Here is a 20,066-nt window from a genome sequence, read left to right on the forward strand (position 1 = left end):
AAGAAAAGGGTTTAGAGTGATTGTCCTCACCACCTGTTTAGGTACCTAGAGGAAAAACTAGGGGAACTACAGAACTAATTTTTCTGTGTTTTAATTACCTGAAAGTCCTTAACTACCTAATAAAGTCCTAATTACCTTAACATCCTTTGAAAAAGTCTTTCAAACTACACGGTGTAAGACGCAAAGGGCATTGGTTAAATCTGGTTTAAAAATCCCTTCTGTTTTAAAACCTTTAAAACTTCACAGTCATAACAACTAAAGATTCAAGAGAAAAGCTTCCTACCAGTGTAAGGCAGTAAGCAGTTGCACTTGTAGCCAGCCACATCATCAATGCAGGTTCCTTGATTCAAGCAGGGATTAGAAGCACACTCATTGATGTTAGTTTGGCAGTTTGGACCTGAAAAATGTTAGATATAAAGACACACATTTATCACAGAGGCTTTTTGGCACAAGCCGTGAAAAAATAAAAACAGCACCCAGTTACGTGCAGGACTGATGCAAGATCAGGGATACTAACCACTAAATCCCGCTCTGCAGGTACAGACGTATCCACTGGTCATGTCTTTGCAAGTGCCTCCATTCATGCAGGGGTTGGATTCACACTCATTGTTGTTGATGTCACAGTTTGTCCCACTCCAGCCAGAGTCACAGTGACACTTGTAGCTGAGGAAGACCAAAATTCACACCGGTCACCCAACAACCAAACCAAATATCAATAATAATAATTAAACACTACTGCATCGGCTGAAGCAGCACAGCTTTTGCGTTCGAATGTGGAAACGAAGTCCTGATTTGTTCCTGGATCATGAATGCCATTCCAAATCGGGAACGATTTGGAATATGGGACTGCTGGGAAAGCTTCCTCGAAAAACGAAGGTTTGAAAGAGCTCGCTGAACTCCTCAGCAAAATTTGCAATGTGCTAAACCTGAACGTTAACTGCAGGAAGATAAAGTTTTTAATTAGTGGCAGTTAATGCTACTTAGCTGTCACTAATTTGTTACACACTGATGACAATCCATGAATTCATCGCAGAACTATGGAGAGCTGGCGCTTTGTCGTAGATCCACTTACCCATTGACATCGTCCTGACAGCTGCCGTGAATGCATGGGTTGCTGTTACACTCATTCACCTCCGAGCGACAGGTGGGGTCATGGTAGCCCTCAGGGCAGATACAAGTGAAACCGTTTATGCCATCTTTGCAAGTTCCACCATTGTGGCAGGGGTTGGACGTGCATTCGTCGACGTTGACATTGCACATGGCTCCTACATTTGTGAGCAAAGCAGAGGATAAATCACTTGCACTGCGAACAACAAAACCATGTGTTATGGGATTTAATGGAAAGACTGAATAATCTACACTTGTTGGAAAGTCAACTTCATTTCAAGATACCCCATTTACTAAGCTAAACAAAAAATGGGGAAACAGGCCCCCCTGTGGTCACTACTAGGATTTCACTAGGGAAAACACTTAAAATATTCTTCTGAGGTTTCTGCGGATTTTTAAATCTTCAACTTGAAAACAAACGGTATGTTACATAAAATGGTATCCCATTTCCATAAGGGACAGAGAATGCTTAACAGTTAAAACTTGGGGCTTTGGCACAGCAGAGCACATAAAACAATGGAAGAATTGAAAAAAAATGCAAAAGGGAAACTGATTCAACCTCTATTGATTCTTGCTTGTGGTTGTTTACAAGTACGGAAGCACAGACCTCATTTTACGCATGATGAAGCAACAATTAACCCGCCCTCTCCCCCTTCTTTCTTATTAATTAAAAATGGTAATGGAAGGAGGGGCAAGGGGGGGGTGTTCGCTTCTTAAATTACAATTCCTTTTTTGTTATATTTTTCAAGGCCTCCAGGTTCTGGATAAAAAAAGGATAGAAGAGAGGGGGGTATAATCTGGACCTGTAATTCTACACAGTGGCCTGCTGCCCAGCAGAAGAAAAGCCCTATTCAGAAACCCTCTGAGAGGAGTGGTTGGAGACAGCAGCTCCCTCATAATGAGAAGGAGGATCCTGCGCAGGTGAATCGAGGCAGTCGAGCCTCCTATTATACACGAAGTCACACTCCCTCTCTCAGGATCAAAGAAACCAGTTAAGCCAGGACCAGCAACATGATACCCATGGGAATCAGGGATTTCTTCACTGTAATTGGCGACACTTTATTTGGTTTATTAAATCACGCAGGACTACTACTAAATGACAGCTGTAGGCCTCCACTTTAAAATCAGGCACCAATTCTTTTTATCTTCATTGGCCTCCCCTTTACTTAATTGAAGACATTGTGAAATGTTCAGCAGCATGAAAAGGCCAAACAAGATTCCTCAATAAGAAAACAACTGGATTTTGTATTTCCTTACCGGTTTTTTTTTTCCCCACTAATCGACTTACAAGGTACCCAAACTAAAATTCTGTTGTTTTTTTTACTGTTGACTCTCAAAAAAAAGAAGCTTCAGGTTATCTGAAGAAACCATCCCCTTTTAAAAGATTAACTTTCAAGCTTTTTCAATCTGGGCGTCATCAAATCTTTTCATAAAGGAAGAAACTAAAGGCTTCCTCATATCGCTTCGACAGAGACACCAAGCACCACTGTTCTCTGACCTGAAGCAGGTAACCTGAGAGCTGAATGTTTTACACAGAACCCGAAGGCCACCTGTCTGGCCCACGCACCCAGGGGAGTCCCGAGTCAACGGCGTGCCCAGCCCGGTAGCTCTGCAATGGCTCTTACCTGTGTATCCCGGCTCACAGGCACACTCGTAACCATTGATCTTGTCGATGCACTTGCCATAATCGCAGGGTTTGCTCTTGCAGTCATCCAGGTTGATTTCACAGTTTGGGCCTGAAATAGCCAATGACAGTCTTCTTGTATTGAAGACTAAACAAAATCCCTCAAGATTTTCACAGAAGCTCACTTGCCAACCACACATCACACTACTCCAAATAGATAGAAAATGCCTTACAATAAATAGCAGAAAAGGGAATAACAGCACCTGTCTGCCTTATCAGGATTTTCTGCAGGATGGCAGGTGCCTAACTACTCACAGCAATGGCTTTGAGGGGCAGTTAAGTATTAAACCCAAGCGAGAGACAGGATCTGTCTCAGTCCGGTCCAGCTTGTGGCCCTCACCTGTTGTGCCCTTGGGGCAGGTGCAAATGTAGTTGTTCTGTCGGTCTTGACAAGTGCCTCCGTTCTGGCAGGGCTGGCTCTGACACTCGTTGATGTTAATTTCGCAGAGTCGGCCCGTGAAGCCGGGCTGGCAGGAGCAGGTGAAGGTGGCAATGCCGTCTTTGCAGGTGCCATAGTGGCACGGGTCCGAGAGGCATTCGTTGATATCCGTCTCGCAGAGCGGGCCAGTGTAACCTTAAACAACAGGCAATAAACGTCAGCTTACAGTCTCTCAGACCCACGGCCCCTCAATCACGCTATAAGATGCATGTCAATGTTGAAGCATCAATAGCATTTCAGACATGTAAAATGTATGATTTTAAGTTAGAAAAAATGTGAAAATCAATGACACTTGACACGTTAGGGAGACCACATGCTATTAATACCAAGTAAACCATATAGGACACCACAGAGGGGTAAGTAATATTTTTTATTCTATGTTCTGGAGACAAACATTTACTGATAAATGAAAAAAAGGTTGCTTATGGAGTGGGTGGGTTGTGGGTTACGATGGCATGAAGCCCAGATAAAGGACTTTCATCTCGTACAGTCATTCACATGGCTGGGAACACCTTGTACATTAAGGTCTTACTCCTCCCTCTGAGTGCATTTTGACTTGCCTTCAGCGCACTCGCAGGTGTACTTGTTGGGTCCATCCACGCATCTTGCCCCATTTTTGCAGGGCGTGCTGGCACATTCATCAATGTCCACCTGGCACAGGTTACCAGCGAAACCTGGGAGAACAAATGAGAAAATCAGCTCATCAGTTTTCTGAAAGGGGTTTCATATTTCATCAAACTCATCAGTTTTATGAAATACACTTAAATAACCTGCCACACCACTTGACACTGCACACATTACTAACTGCAGTCAATAAAAATTTCTTTTAAAAAAAAAAGCCCACCAATTCTGCATTTGCCAGAGATCTGAGGGGCTTTTCGTTTTCCAAGACATGATAAGCATTTCCAAATCCAGCTTTCCCCCACTTCTGTAAACAGCCGGTCAGCGGCTCAGATTCGACCGGAGAGAAAACCTACAAGGCCTCATAATCAGAAGCTGCAGACAAAAGCACGGCTGTCTTATAAATGTGATGGAAAGAAAAAACGGGCGCCCCTTTGTCCCTTATCTTTTCCATAACAATGTGCATTCTCCCGCGTCTCGCGCTCCCTGCCTCAGAGAACGGCACTGCTTGAACTCTGACCTTTCCACCATTCAGAGCCACTGTCTTTCAAAATCCATCGACAAGCTGCCCCCTTTCATTTAGTGGGTGTCCTCTAGTTAAAGTTACAGTATTTAGTCTTAAGGGGCAGTTTGGATTTGTTTGGATTCTTCTGTTAAAAAGGATGTGTGAGAAAAATAGTAATTGAAATTAACTGTCCATCTATAATTAGAATCCAACACGCTTTTCAGGTTTAAATGTACACTCTCTCATACATTTAAATGCGAAATGGGTGTGTTAGTTCCTTCAGCTGTTTACCTAACCAAGAAAAACATCTTGGGGAAAAACACTAATGATGCACACTCCTAAACTTCAGTGTCTGGTTGTATTTCCAGTACTCTGCCTGTGACTCAAACTCAAGAATGCACCTTCATTTGAACTGATTTTTACAGTTCTACCTCCCAGATCTCACTGGAATAAAGGAATTTTCTCGCTCCTATGGAATCAAACATTTCCAAGGCCCCACTGGGAGTTTCCATGGATATGGCGCGTAAGGGAGTGAATGGAGGCCTGACCCCACTCACAGAATAACTTATTTACATCTCAAGTAAAAGCAGAGACCCTGAACTTCAAGCACCAACTCCCACCTCCCCTTCACTCCTACAGAGATTAACTGTCTATGTATTCTATGCTGCAAACCATTCCACAGACACTCTATTCACCCAGTACCCCCCTGGCCAACTATACTTTGGAGTCTTTTCAACTGCTAAGTTTCCTGCTCACTGGAGAAAGCCATAGGTAGCCTCCACATAGTGGCTTCGGATTTTCCTTCAAGTCTATCGACAGGATGAGGATATCTCCTTTTCTATATCTGTCTTTGATCCTTCTTTTCAAGGGCCTCGCATTTTCTTTCCCTGCCCTTACAAATTTTACTGGCTCGACCAAAAGAAGTAAAGGATTGTTCTACCTAATCCTCCTTCTATTCCTTTGCCCACATTTCCTTTTTCAGAAAATTCAAAAGCTTTACAGTTTTTTTCCAGCAGGAACTATGGGGATTCCAAAGTAGGTTCTTTAGCCAATACAGTCATTATGCTTACAGTATACTTAACAAACATATGATTTTTCAACACTGAGACAAGTGTCTCATGCTTCAAGTTTCCATATTTGTCTTATGTCATCACCATTATGCAAGGATAATTATTTTCTAATGTATTAAACACAAAAAATACTTTTGGTAATCCAAAAGACAGAGACAAAAGTTCTTGCCAGGCCAATTCTGATAAAGTTCTGTGTATGTGTGGACTCATCAGATTTGAAACTTGGAAAGTGCAGACTTTAAAAGTTCCATGATTCCTCGATATCGCAGCTTAAATTAAACTGTTTCATAAGCCTCTCTTCTATGGATTTTTCCTGCAATTTCAAGCCCATCCTGCTAAGCCTTGCCTCTAGGCATGGATTAATTTCTGCCTGTGTTTCCAGTTCAAAGGCCGTGCTGGGGGAGAGCCTTCATCGACCCCCCCGTTCTCTCACCTGTGGGGCATTCGCAGTGAAATGCGTTGATCTTGTCGATACATTTCCCATTGTTCAAACAGGGCATACTGGCGCACTCGTCGGTATTGATTTCACAGAAAACTCCCTCATAACCTGAAGATTAACACATAAAATAATACTCAGGGTGGCTGCAGACACTTACACTTCAGTCAGAACAACAAGAGAACAGCAGTGAAACAAACTGCATGTGGAACTGTAGTCATACGGCATACTGTCTTCGCGAGTGATGACTTTCCCTTTCATTAGAAGAGTTGCTGCCTTTAGTTCTAAACAGTTCCAAGTATGCGTGGGCTGCAAAGGAACAAGTATGCCATGCTGGGAGAAACACAAAGTTGTGTTTCTTTTCTTCACTTTTCAGTATGCAATATACCTTTACTTGTTCTATTATCTCTAAACATCCTGTAATATACACTTGAAATGGAATATGTACTATTGTATATACTGTATATAGTACACCACCTGGTTAGCATAAGAAATAGATCACCGATCCTGACAAAAGCTCTGCTTACTTGATAAGAGCAGCTGAACAGTGGTGACTGAGGCTAAGGGACAAGACCCCACACTGGCGACAGGGACACCCACTTACCCGGCATGCAGATGCAGTGGAAGCCACCTATCCGGTCCAGGCAGGTGGCATCATTCTGGCAGGGGCTGGAGATACACTCGTTCACGTCCAGTTCACAACGGGGGCCCGTGTAGCCCTGCAGGCAGCTGCACTGGAAGGAGCCCTTGGTGTTGATGCACTTGCCTCCGTGTTCACATGGGTTGGCACCTGTAACCCCGAGAGCATGATTCTTCCCTCCAGTCTGCAACAGTCTGATCTTTATCTTAACCAACAGCAAACCTTTTTTTTTTGGCAGTCTTAAACCTCAGGATGCAAGCTGATTTCAAGATAAGGGGCTGGCTTTGAAATGACTTCAAAACAGAAAAGTTTAATATGACAACAGACATGATTGCTTGTGGAATTTTACCACAACCGCCTGATGTATAAGGCAGTTAAAAAGCTCTAAACCATGTGTGAATTTTACAAAGCCCCCCCTGTCAAAAACAGAGTAAAACAGTATTGCTTTGGGTTTATAATTGGGTGTAAAAAAACTAAACAAAAGTTCACCTAGAGAGCACTCATCCACGTCGTTGTTGCAGGCAGAGCCCGTGTAGCCAGGGGGGCAGGTGCAGATAGCCATGCCATTGACGGGGTTGGTGTCACAGTTGGACCCCTTCTGACAGGGGTTACTGATACAGGCATCGTCCAGGTGGCACAGCAAACCTGAATGTGTGCAGAAATGCACAGAACGAACAAACAGGAGTAAAAATAGGGCTCAATACCACTGCAGTCACACCACACTGCCAAAAAGAACAAGCAGGTTTGCTCTTGCTCCTATTTCACATTTCTTTACAACCATTTAAGAGTCGGTGCTTTTAACTTTCTAATTCCTGCCTGTCCTGTAAACTTTTCTTATCATTTTCCCATCTTTTACAATGGACATTCAGCATGCTCTGCACGGTGGAATATAAAAAAAAAGTAAACCCATTTATATATATATATGTTCAGGCGGGTAGCTGCGTCAGCATGCGTAGGCTGCAAAGGAACAATAGGTTTATTCCATGCTGAAAAAAAGAAAAAGAAAACACAACGTTTCGGCCGTGGAGCCTTCTTCAGGTGTCACCTGACACCTGACACCTTGACACCTGAAGAAGGCTCCACGGCCGAAACGTTGTGTTTTCTTTCTTTTTTTTCAGCATGGAATAAACCTATTACTTATTACATTTACTTATTACATTTATATATACACACACATCTGTCACACACACACATCTGCCAGAGCCGAAAAGCAGCTCACCTGTCCTTCCGTGAGGACACTCGCAGAAGAAGGAGGCCACGCGGTCGTGGCAGATGGCGCCGTGGTAGCAGGCCGCGTTGGCGCAGTCGTCGATGTTCTCGCTGCAGTCGTCCCCCGTCCAGCCGTTGACGCACACGCAGTTGTAGCCGCCGTGGGTGTTGTGGCACGTGCCGCCGTTCTGACACGCGTTGGGCATCAGCTGGCACTCATCGACGTCCTCCGTGCAGAACTGGCCTGCAGAGCCAAGACACGCGCGGGTCTGTACTGCGGACTCGGGCACACACCAGGCAGAGCCAACAAAAAGGCCCCAACACACCCAACTGTCCAGAGCTCCCCCAGCCCTGCTCTGCATAGTCTGGCACAGTTCTTCCTGACGTCAGCATTAAACTACTGACAGACCACATTACAACTCCCTCTTTATTTCAGGCCTCAAAGAACTAGATCACATGTGTTTCACTATCTATTCTAGATACTAGACATGTTCTCTGTGTGAGCAGCTTGACCATCCCATGGAGCAGAAATTGAACAATACCTGTCCATTCAGGACGGCACTGGCAGTTGTAGGTGTTCACCCCATCCACACACGTGCCCCCATTTTGGCATTTGTGCTCGGGACAGTCGTCGATGTTTTCCTCGCAGTTCTGGCCCATGAAGCCTGAAGAGAGAGGACACCCAAGATCCCGATAAGTCTCAGACATGTCAGGGGGTCATTCAACATAGTGCACAAGTTCCTTCTTGAATAATCAGTGCAAAAATAAAACTGCCATTGTTTAAAACATAATCTGTAAGAAAAGGCAAACGTTTATCGACTGTAACCTGACCAATATGCTGTGATTGTATTGGATGGCTGCATAAACATGACTTGTTACAATTTCTGAAAAATAAATGTCAATTTTAAATGAAGAATTAAACAAGGAAATTCGTGCCACAACTGGGCCCACGCACACAACCATCCAACAACCTTTGGCAGGTAGTGTGTGTCCTTTGTAACTTCAAGCCCATAAAAAGATAAATACAACATAACCGAGAACAATCACTCCCCTGATTGCTGTGTGACCAAACTCCATATCGCCAGGCCACGAGACTCACCTGTGGCAAGTTACTGATTTACAATGGTATGGACAGGACACAGGGCCCTGCCCTGACATTCCCACATGACACACAAACCAAATCTTGTGGAGTTCACGCAATTTGACAGGAAAAATTCTGAAAACACTGAAAAAACTCTGTGGATCAGGTAACCTGATATACAAAAAAACAAACAAAATCACGCAAAAGACCCGGGTCACTTACAAGCAGCATAAAACAAGTGCTTACAGGAAACATAGACAACTTTTGATCCTGTTAATCATTCAGACTTCATAAAGAGATAAACTTAATGAAGTCTGAGGGGCAGACAGATAAGGGAATTAGTTTCATCTTAAAGTAACCCAGTTGTGCACCTGTCTCTCATCTTTATTCATATATATTCTTTATTAGCCACTGTAAACCTTTATAGATAGCCACACTATCTCCCAACTGGAATCCATGCTGCTGCACTTGATACTTTTTCCACACCTGTCGATACACTAAAGCGGTGTTAAACTGGTCAGAGTGTGACTGAAAAAGAGAAGCATTTCAATGTGACAAATAACTGGCAACAAGGCTCATGTACCCACGATTCCATTTGCTTTATTTGAAGTTCTCGTCGAGCCTGACTCTGGGATGGCTTACAATACCGTTACACAAAGAAGCTTGTGAACAAAGTCTAGGAGTAAGGTGGCTTTTCTTTTTTTTTTACAAAGAACAATGGCGACACCCAACCTAAGACGCAAGGCAGGAAAGCTGCAGAACAAACCACCATTAGCCACCACTTCCTGGGGTTAACAACTGGCATAAACTGTAATCTTCCGTGGGAATTATGTGCTGCATCTAAAAACAACAGGAAAAACACTTAACCCACGAATATGTACATGACAAAAGAATCTACACAAAGCTTTGGGAAGTTTAATGTACAGCGATAACATGCCATTTTGAAACCTGTATTTAATTTCAATTGTGTTTTATGTAGGTAAGCACACTGTTGTTTTCTGTAGAAACATCTAGAATAGAGACAAGTCTTTTGGTTCTCACAGTGCAATTTTATAAGATGAGATGTTTTAGTGAAAGAGCCAAAAAATGTCCACTCCCAAGACATGTTTAATCCTGATTTGTGTGACCACACAATCTTTACCATGAAAGGCCATGGAAATTCTAGGGTAGTGGAGTGATTTAAGCACAAAAAGAAATTTGGAACATTGTGTTCAGAAGTCTCCACAATGTAATAGGTTGAGATGTCATACAGTTTAGTTGCTTGTCTTTGCATATACAGCACTAGGCTGTGGCTATGCTCACAAATCTCATGAATACCGTTAGGTCTGTGCCTGAAATCTGAACGAATCTGGTGAAGTGATAGCAAAGCAGCTTAAATAACTGCCCTTTCTAGGCCAAAAGAGTCAGGTTTTAGGATGTTGTTCTTCAGATGTTTCCTCCTGATAAGGCAGTTTCATTTCCCTGCTCCCCCCTGGTCTCACACAGTACAGGACAAGAAAACAGAATACAATACTAAAGACCCTCTCTACTACTTTTTCCACCACAATGAAAAAGAAAATCAGCTCCCCATGATCTGTACTTAGCTCTTGACAAATTAAACATTTTAAGATCATTTCCAAACCCTCCTGTTGTTTTGAATTGTGTGAACCCAAAGGAGGCAAAGGTTGTTTTGATCTGAGAACCAACTAAATGCAACTAAATCTAATAATAATAATAATAATTTGGATTTGAAGGAGTTTAGAGAAGGTGACTCCCTGATATCCTTGGGCAAAGAGTTCCAGAGCTTGGGGGCATAACAGGAGAAGGCCCTGTCACCCATACGATGTAGACGGGCTTGGGGGACAGTAAGGAAGGCAGAATTTGAAGAGTGGAGGTTGCGAGGTGGGGAGTAGGGCGATAATAGTTCAGACAGGTATTGAGGTGCCAAGCCATGTAAAGACATGAAGGCACAATATATTATGTATACCATGTGTAATCAACATTTAATATTTATTATTTTGTTGTATTCTCAGATAATCTATTGCTACATAATATATTCGTACAATATACTCTTACAGATTTCTGTTCATTATAAAATGACTAAGTGCCAAAGCCAGAAACATTCAGTGACCCTACCAGTGACCCATCATGTGTGGAGGGAGGATCTTCAGTGAAGCTTACCTGGCAGGCAGGTGCACTCGTAGGTGGTATCTCCTGTCTGCAGGCATGTGCCCCCGTTCTGGCAGGGCGAGGGGTTGCAAGGCACGTAGCGCACCTCGCAGTTCTTGCCCGTGTACTCCGGCAGGCACTCGCACTGGTACGAGCCGATCTGGTTGACGCACTGGCCTCCGTTGCGGCATGGCGATGGGTTCTGGGCGCATTCGTTGACATCCTGCTTGCAGGACTGCCCGTGGAAAGTCGGGGGGCACTTGCAAATGTAGTGGGCTTCAAAGGGGGTGCACAGCCCACCATTGGCACAAGGGTTAGAGGCACAGGGATCAGCCTGTTGGCACATTTGACCTGTAAAAAAACAAGAATTCAAGGTTGTGCATGTGGCCCACTGCACTGTTTAAGGATCCTAGCTTACAGATTTGTTCAAAACAAGTTGATGGGAGAAGCTGAAAGCATATCGACAACCCAGTAACAGAACCCATCTCACACTCACTGAACACAACTTCAAAGCACAGTAAATTCCTATTTAGACAATGTTTTTCTACAATTTGTTAAACCTGTATTCATCTTTGCATGATCCATAGGTTTCGCACATGACAGTTCTTAGCCCAACTATCCTATTGTATTCTGTTCCCTTGGTTTTAGTAATTCAGTTTGTCGTTACCTGACCACCCCGGAGGGCACTGGCACTTGTACTCAGTGAGACTGAGCAGGTCACATGTTCCTCCATTCTTGCAGGGAGAGCTCAGGCACACATTGTTGGTAGGTGTGAGGCAAAGCCGGTCCGTAAACCCGATGCGGCACTGACAGATGTAATCCACAGTGTTACCGTGGGTAACTACCCGGCATGTCCCAGCATTCTTGCACGGAGAGCTGAGGCAGGGGTTGGTAACCTGACATCTGCTGCCCGCATATCTGTCAGTACACCTGGAAAGACAGGCAAAGAAATACAGTTTGTATGAGGAGGCAGCTGGAACAACAGAAGTCTGCTCCATTAGTTTAAATTCCATGTGCTCTACGTCTGCTAAAACGTTGCTTCTATGTGAGAAATGTGTGCTTCAACATAATTGGGTCATAAAATCTGTGGGGTAGGATCAGGATTTCTGCAAACAAATGACAAACAAAAAGCTGTAATTTAAAGGTTCAAGCAAATCAACGAATTCAAGAATCACTGTTGTGCACACATTGCTTCTTAATCTTCACTCAAAACTTAGTTTACTTCTGGTATTTTCACATTTTCATACAGGGCATCCAAGTCTATATCTTTAACCCAGGCTTTGTCTTTTGAATGTCCTATTTTACAGTGAAGAACTACTCCTCTGAGACTGACTCCTCAGCGCCATCTGTGCAGGACCGCTGCAGTTACTGATTGAGGTGTGTGCGCTGCAGTGCTGTGCCGGGCTAAAGCCATGAGGAATGGAACACTGCATGGGAATCCCTGTGAATGGAGCTGATACTCCACTTAACCACCTGTTCCCCTCATTCCCCGCAGCACAGAGCTACTAATAAATCACAAGTACAAGAAAAGACCCACTCATTAATGCCGATGACGCATGAACAAAGACATTCGGGGTCACTGGCCGCATGTTCCTTTGGTGACTGTCAGTGTCAGTGTTGCTTCACTGGTTTAAATCAATTTACATGATCTTTAATCAAGAACACCTTCCCATCTAAATCATTCATTGCAATTCCCTGTACCATGCTTAACTTTAGGACTGGTACTTTTCTCAAGCTCAGCCTGCCACGAGCAACTGCCAAATCTGGACACAAATCACATTATTATTATTAATAATAATAATCCTTACACTTATATAGTGCTTTTCTAGACATTTCACTCAAAGTGCTTTACAGGTAATGGGGATCCCCTCCACCACCACCAATGTGCAGCATAACCTGGATGGTACGATGGCAGCCAGAGTGCACCAGTACACTCCCCACACACCAGCTCTCAGTGGGGAGGATGGAGCCAGTTTAGAGATGGGGATTATTAGAAGTCCATGATTGGTAAAGGCCAGTGGGAAATTTGGCCAGAACGCCGCGGTAACACTCCTACTCTTTGAGAAACGCCCTGGGATTTTTAATGACCACAGAGAGTCGGGACCTCAGTTTTACATCTCATCCGAAGGACAGTGCCTTTTTGCAGTATAGTGCCCCTGTCTTGTTTGTGCTGCAGCCTGGAATTCTTTACCTCAGTACTGTTAGATAGGCAGTCACAGAACAAGCAATCAGCATTTTTTTCCCCAGAAGCAACATCAATTCATACTACCTGTCCCCAGTATGGTAGCACTTTGCTAAAATGGCTGTAGCTCTCTCATTTCCTTATCAAGGACTGGTACAACTTGCAAATTAAGGATAAACTAAGGATGAATTCAGAAAGGAGTTATCACAACAAACAACAATTTGACTTGTTAACCTTGATTTCTTTCCAATGAAAGGGATTTCACATGATGGGCCACTGTAGACTTGTTGGTACATTTGCAAACACAATGACTCTCCATAAACAACAGTAGGTCCCCTGAGGCCTAGTCAGACCTAACAAAGAGATTGCCTTCCACCACTCTCTGGCACAGATACTGCCAACACAATAGGATGATCAGCAGTCCTACGTAAGTAAACACATGCTAATGTCTGAGCTGCACATAGAGACACAAAACAAAGGCAACAGCAGGACTAAAACAAAGGTGTGAAATGGTCACTGAAGTCACCATCTGTTACCAGGAACTTAAAGGATGTTTGTTACCTTTTGTGGCAGAAAGGTATTTACTACCCTCAGGAACATGCTATAAAAGATCCTAAAAATCACCACAGACAAGGATAGTTTTGTATCCAGTATCAAAACATGAAGATTTCATAAAATGCTCCTTTTGGTTTTGTAAACAATGAGGTATCTGTGGAACTGTTGTGTTCTGGAAGAACAACAGAAACAGAAAACAACACAAAACGGAGGCCACCAAAAACACAGAAGAGAAAGAGCACATGGTTTTGGTGCTTAAATAAAAACAACACACAATACACTTAATACAACACAACAACACAACACAACACAACACAACACAACACTTAATACAGAACTTCATTCAGTAAAATATTGGCAATTTGAAACAAAACATTCCTGCAAAAATACACGCTTTATCTGAAATCTGTCAGATCAGGGCTCGGAAGTCTTTCTATTCTGGTCGACAATTATAATTCAGTTTCAAAAGAAAAGGGGGGAAAGAGGCAAGCTGCTGTCAACGGCTCTCAGGCAAAAATCCGCTCGGCTTCAGCCTTTTCTCCCCCAAGCCCATTCTTTCAAAATACAAGGCAGTGTCTATTCCAAAGTCTTTGAACTCTGAGCTAACATTATCATACTTCAAAGCTCAGTTTTCAACCTCAATACCTTATATTCTTTTACTGGTAAAGGCTTCTCCTGCACTGAACAAAAAAAGAAAAACAGACTTCTCTACAAACTTTTTGAAGAGGCCTATACAGTCTCCACAAACAGGTCATAATGGATCGGTTTTGGCACACCAGCAGAACAAGCCCTTGCCGTTTGCCCACAAGGATACAAAGCTATTATTTTTCCCAGTGTTGACAGTGCCGAAATCTGCAAATGACTGAAAAGCAAATGGTGCTGGAACTACTCCAAAATGGTGCCACAATTTCCCCAATGGTTGGCATGTCGCTTCTAGATTAAAGCAGGAACAACACAGGCTCACCGGGGGGGGACTTATAATGTTTTTACAGAGTCTCCGGGGATTTTGATCCCCTACACTCCTTTCTTGCAAAACAAAACACTGCACTGGCTGCCTGCCCTGGACAATAACACAACTGGGACATTTGGCTCCCTATTTTCTCAGTACTGGGCATCTACCTCTCCATTCTCTGTCCTCTTCTATTCCATCTCCTCATTGGAGATCAAGCCACATGGAGTAACATCACCAACCCAAGTTGATTAATTCTTTTAAGGCGTTCTGTGCACAGCTGCGCCTTCCCTAGACATGGAAAGTCACAGCAGGCTGACCCTAGCCGAGCACTGAAAGAACAGACGGAGATCCTTTTGTTTTCAATGGTGTGCTAACCATCTTGACACTAATGAATGGTGAAGCTCCAATGTACGACTCTCTGGACAAAGCCACTCCTGAAATAACTTTAGCTTCAACATCTATTCCTTTTGCCTCTTCTTTCTTAGAACCTCACCGCTACAAATGTTTTTCTATTTGTTTAAGCAATGGAAAAAAGGCCACGTTTACGGCTTTAAAAAAAATACAGCTGGTGCTTTTGATCAACAATGAGTTGACATAAAACAATGGCTGAATGATCCATCGTCAAAAAGAGGATGTGAAGAAATCTAACACAACATGGTGATGTGGATATCCAGTGTGGGGCTTATCTGATGGAATTCATTTGCATGCTGCCAGGAAATACCGACAAGAACAGCCTCTCAGATGCTTTCCTTCTGTCAAATATGAATCCTTGCGATGTATGATGTATAAAGTTGTTCAGAGTTTTGGAGAATTATGCAAGGATTCCTGGACATCCAAAGTAATGTGATTAGATTATCTCAGCCAAAGACAAAAGGAGGTGATGTGGGACAGATGAAGCCGGGCATCTGCTGGCCTCCCAGAAAGGCCAGGGGGAGCAGGTGCGCATCTTAATGAGCGGACGGCAGCTGCTAGCCGGCCTGCCACCAATCCCACTCGGAGCCGCGCTCTCCGAGGACAACACAAAAGGGCAGGGCTGCTCGGCGGCTGAATGGCGTCCCTGCCGCGGGGAGCGGGCGGGCGGGTTTCAGGCCTGCCGTCTTTATGAGTGGGCCCATTGTTCCCGCAGCCTTTCAGAGCTGACCGAAGGCATGTCGACTCCTAACTGCTAGAGTGTGCATTCAGCTGTTAAACCTACCAGCTCTCCCCAGTTTTTTTTTTCTTCGTTTTTTTTTCTTGGTACCACTTCTGGCCCTCTACAGAGTTCACACTTGCCTGCAAGCACAGCGATACGACACTAGAATTTCAACAACTTCGTCCAGTCCTCCCCCCGCCACACACAAACACACACAGAAAAACAAAATATCCTTCTAAAATGTGCAGCGGCTTTACTGTGTTTTTTTGACTGAAAAAAATGAAAAATGAGACACTGCTGAGGGGTAACGTGACATAAACGCTACTCTCAGTTTAAACACAAAGAGGTGTGAAATCCTGTGGTGTGCTCTCCTACTTTGTCAGACAATTTTGTTGTAAAAAAACAGCCTTTTGTAAAATAATTCCCAGGCAACTATGGTTACTCCTAAAACTTGATACAGGGCAAAAAAGCAAGTGTATACAAGAAGACCAACTGACTGCATGTTTCCAACTTTCCAAGACAGCATATTTTGAAACCCTGTAAAAAACATAACTGCCCAGTTTATTTAGTAACCAAGAAGCTTTTTGAAGTAACGCCTGAACCTAAAGACCAAACAGAAAGAGAGAGGCATTCACTGCAATGCTTATTTTAGAGTCATCCATTGTATTTGTATAATATATCGAACTATCTGAAAGACTCAGTTCAGTGTACCAACTCCCATAAACCTATGGGGATAAAGAGAAAAATGCAGACCGGTCTTCCCTGACTCATCCACCAATTCAGCCACTCATCGTTGACGTACTTCAAGCTCTGCAGTGATGTGGAGGAGGTTCAGTGCTGATTGGTGCAGAGCTGCATCCATCACTGAAAGCTTGCAGGCACACAAGAAGTCACAAGGGGTTACTGGTTTGCTGGGAACCAAGAGCCCCCTGCCTGACTAATCCCAACCTTTCTGCCCTGTGGAATTCTGGTCACAGTCAACTAGGCATGTTACTCAGGCTCAAAATCGCAATGCTCAAACTAGGCTCTGCACTAGCACCTCTTCCCAGTCAAGATACCTAGGAATCCCACATAAATTGAATTTAAGAAGAGCTTAAAACTGTTTTTATTATCACTGTTTTTTGAGACAGAGGCCTGTGGTTCTGGAGGAATGCTGGGTTAATAAAACATTATAGCCTATCTGTCCCCCTGCCTTCCCTCCTGAAAGCGAAAGATCGGTGGCAGACTCACTTTACAGACCCCTGTGAAAACTCTCACTCTCTTTGAAGTGGCCCACAGTCTTGACAGGCTGAGGTACAAAATTCCCAGTGTGAGTGTGGGGAGGAGGGATTGAAAAAGCCAGTGACCTTGTTCCACGTGGCTCCTTTAACCAAACAGATTCTGGTCAAAAAACATTTGGAACTTCATCCTCGACGTGAGGTGCTGAAGAATACTGTCCATTGATTCTCTGACTTGACAAAAAGGTGTCAAATACAGAGTCAGCAGAAAAATTGTGTGCTCAAGCAAGAAGCAGCACGCCATCTCGCCACCAATTAGCTCGTCCTACAAAAATCTGACTTTTTACTCACTAGGTTCCATATAAATAATGATGTCCTGTAGCTCCTTGTTAGATGTGCAAGCAATCAGGTTACAGCTGCTCTTCTGAGCATTGAAGGCTCTTTACACAAAGTAACATAAGGTATATGTTCCATTACAAAAGACTAGGCTCTTTGTCACAAAGATTATTAATAAAGGTGACTCAAAGACAGAATGCAACAATTTAGCCTTTCATGACACTGAAAACAAATCACAAAGACACAAAATAAGCTTCATTGGTACACAGAATATAGATTTTAATGTTACGTTAGTATTCCTGTGATTGAAATGCTACTGTAATCTAGCATGTAATCTATTGTTACCCAGAGTAAATAAATTCTAAGAGATCCCATTATCATTCCCTTTGTTTAGGGCATTCTTCTACTTTCCAGCCCAGCAGACAACAAGCAACAGGTTTCTATCAGTGCTGCAATGTGCCTTCTAAGCCAAGCTGAAGCAGATGTTTGTTTCCATGACCTCTGACTCTGCCCTGTTTGGCGTTCTGGTCTTTTCCTCCTCATTGAGCTAAGCTAGCCATCTGCCACTCTTGGGAGTCACAAAAATAAAAGACTGACAGGACACAAAAAGTGAAAATGTACCCCTTGTGAACCATAATGTCTAAAATACTGGGAAATGACATTGATGGAATAAAAAAAAGTTGGAAAGAGCGATACAAGGCACAAGAAAAAAATTAAAAGGCAGATGTCAAGACTCAGGAAAAAATCCAAACATAAATCACAATGATTGCATTTCAAGTATGGTTTGCCTGAAATTTGTTTCAAAACCAGGCACCCTTTTGTCCTAATTAAGGGTCTCATGTACAGGGATGCTTCTAATTCACACTCCCAAAGAAAAAGGAAATTCCAGACATGATTGCAGGATGCAGTGTGCTAATTTGAAGTTTTAAATGTGCATCAGTCAGAGGTTGAGAGCTGGTCAACTTGGTGAACATCCTCAAAACCAGATTGAAAGATTCTCACTGAATAGTTCTCCCCCCTGCTTCTCTGATTCACAAACAATAGACTCTGTATACTGCCTCAACATCCTTTTAGGAAGATTTGAGATCTTCCCTATTTATTTGTCTGTACTATAAAATACACTGTCTGCCATGCTTGTTCAGATAAGCAGGACCTTTTCAAATACTGTAGTTTATTTCCCCCTCATTTCCTGTTTCATGAACATACCAGCATCTATCACAGTTCTGGGAGCTCTTAAATGCTGCATTACCTTCAGGCTGCTTTCCTACCCTCTCTAATCATTAGCCACTGACTGACCTTTCCTGGACCACATCTGGTGAGATGCATTAGAGCAGTGTTTATTTGTCGTTATTACCAACATGCCCCTGGGAAATTCAGGACTCCTGGGAACAAAAGTGAGCCCATGGCTTTTCAAAGTAACAGCCCCTGTCTTTGTTAATTAATAGCAATGCTCAAAGGCAGTTCAAACACTGAAAACAAACTAAGTGGTTTCAGATGTCTACAATATTCTCAAAAGTTCAGTTCTCTTTAACAGGATGACAAAAGTTGAATTTGCCAAGTAAAAAAAACAATAACACACTTTTCATAAGACAATAAGAAAGAAGCCAATCGATCTTGTCTGGTATTTAGTTTCAGTCCAACACGTTTCCTTCAAAAGACAGAAGATGATGAAAACCAGATTAATCCCCAAATTTATATCATGTTGGCTGAGGGAAAGGTAGACACAATCATAAATCATACATATACACAGAAAAATAAAAATATATTTTAGCTTTAAAGAAACTGCTGAGAATCACATTATTGAAGAGTCCAATTCATGTACTGGACTTCATTGGAAATCAGGCGTGTCTTGTCTGAAGCTTTGATCTAAGGTGCAGATTCAGACACTCTTGTTGTTCAGAGCACTGTGGATCAAATGGTGATTTTACTCACAAGCACATCTCCTGCAAATGCCTCTATTTTTTGCTCACACTTTTAATTTTATACTTCCTAGATAAGCTGTTTGACCTCCAATTCAGGTAAAGGTCTGGGAAACATCCAGATCTGCCAGATGTTTAAAATCCTTCACCTACAAACATGAACAGCAAAAGAGTCTTAGAGGTATTCTTCCTCCTTGAACTTCAAACAACTAGCTAAATGCTAAGGTCATAAAGTTTTTTTTTAAATATATTCTCAGTGTCTGGAAACTTACACATTTTCTGACACAAAGAATGATGAAAAGGAGTGTTCACCTTCCTTACACAGAAATTATTTTATTGTGTGGCCTCTTGTCAAAAATAGTCTATATCCAAACTGCAGTTTGTTAATATTACCATGTGTTTAAGCAGAATAATGCAAAACAAAGATGAGCCGTTCTAGAGAAAACATTTTTTGAATGCCCAAGGTCAATGTATTATTGAAATAACCCTAACAATTCCTCATTGTTGTTCAGTCAACAGTTTACACTGACGCACAATAGTCACATCAGATATTCTTTTAAGTATACTTTAAGTATACTTATTTGCCATTTTTGTCTCAGCTTGACCTGGAAGCAAAACTTAAAACTGTGGGATTGCATTTTATGCATAAAGTGAAAACATGGTTTCCAAAGTTACAGAAAACCCTTAGTCTTTTTTTGCAAAAGGAAAGCAAACCCTGTCAATACATTATGTGGTCTTATTCAAAGAGGAATATCCTGGAGCAGACGTTCATTCAGTGGGCTGAACTGAGGGAGGGGGGCGTTGAGACATTTATCTCCACCACCTGCCTCAAG

General features: G+C 42.8%; 1 protein-coding gene across 1 annotated transcript in view; it reads right to left on the reverse strand.

The window, feature by feature from the left end:
- notch1b (notch receptor 1b) overlaps positions 1-20,066 on the reverse strand; it is a 46,930-nt gene that overhangs the window by 15,928 nt on the left and 10,936 nt on the right. Inside the window, exons 3-15 of the mRNA XM_015366778.2 lie at positions 11,608-11,870; positions 10,953-11,291; positions 8,254-8,376; positions 7,722-7,955; positions 6,992-7,147; positions 6,467-6,652; positions 5,860-5,973; positions 3,791-3,904; positions 3,132-3,365; positions 2,733-2,843; positions 1,073-1,265; positions 518-663; positions 284-397 (exon numbers count right to left, since the gene is read on the reverse strand). Of these exons, the coding sequence (XP_015222264.1) occupies positions 284-397; positions 518-663; positions 1,073-1,265; positions 2,733-2,843; positions 3,132-3,365; positions 3,791-3,904; positions 5,860-5,973; positions 6,467-6,652; positions 6,992-7,147; positions 7,722-7,955; positions 8,254-8,376; positions 10,953-11,291; positions 11,608-11,870 (2,327 nt within the window). The remainder of the gene's footprint in view (positions 1-283; positions 398-517; positions 664-1,072; positions 1,266-2,732; positions 2,844-3,131; positions 3,366-3,790; positions 3,905-5,859; positions 5,974-6,466; positions 6,653-6,991; positions 7,148-7,721; positions 7,956-8,253; positions 8,377-10,952; positions 11,292-11,607; positions 11,871-20,066) is intronic.

Source organism: Lepisosteus oculatus, chromosome 24 (assembly GCF_040954835.1).
Source record: "Lepisosteus oculatus isolate fLepOcu1 chromosome 24, fLepOcu1.hap2, whole genome shotgun sequence".
NCBI lineage: Eukaryota > Metazoa > Chordata > Actinopteri > Semionotiformes > Lepisosteidae > Lepisosteus > Lepisosteus oculatus.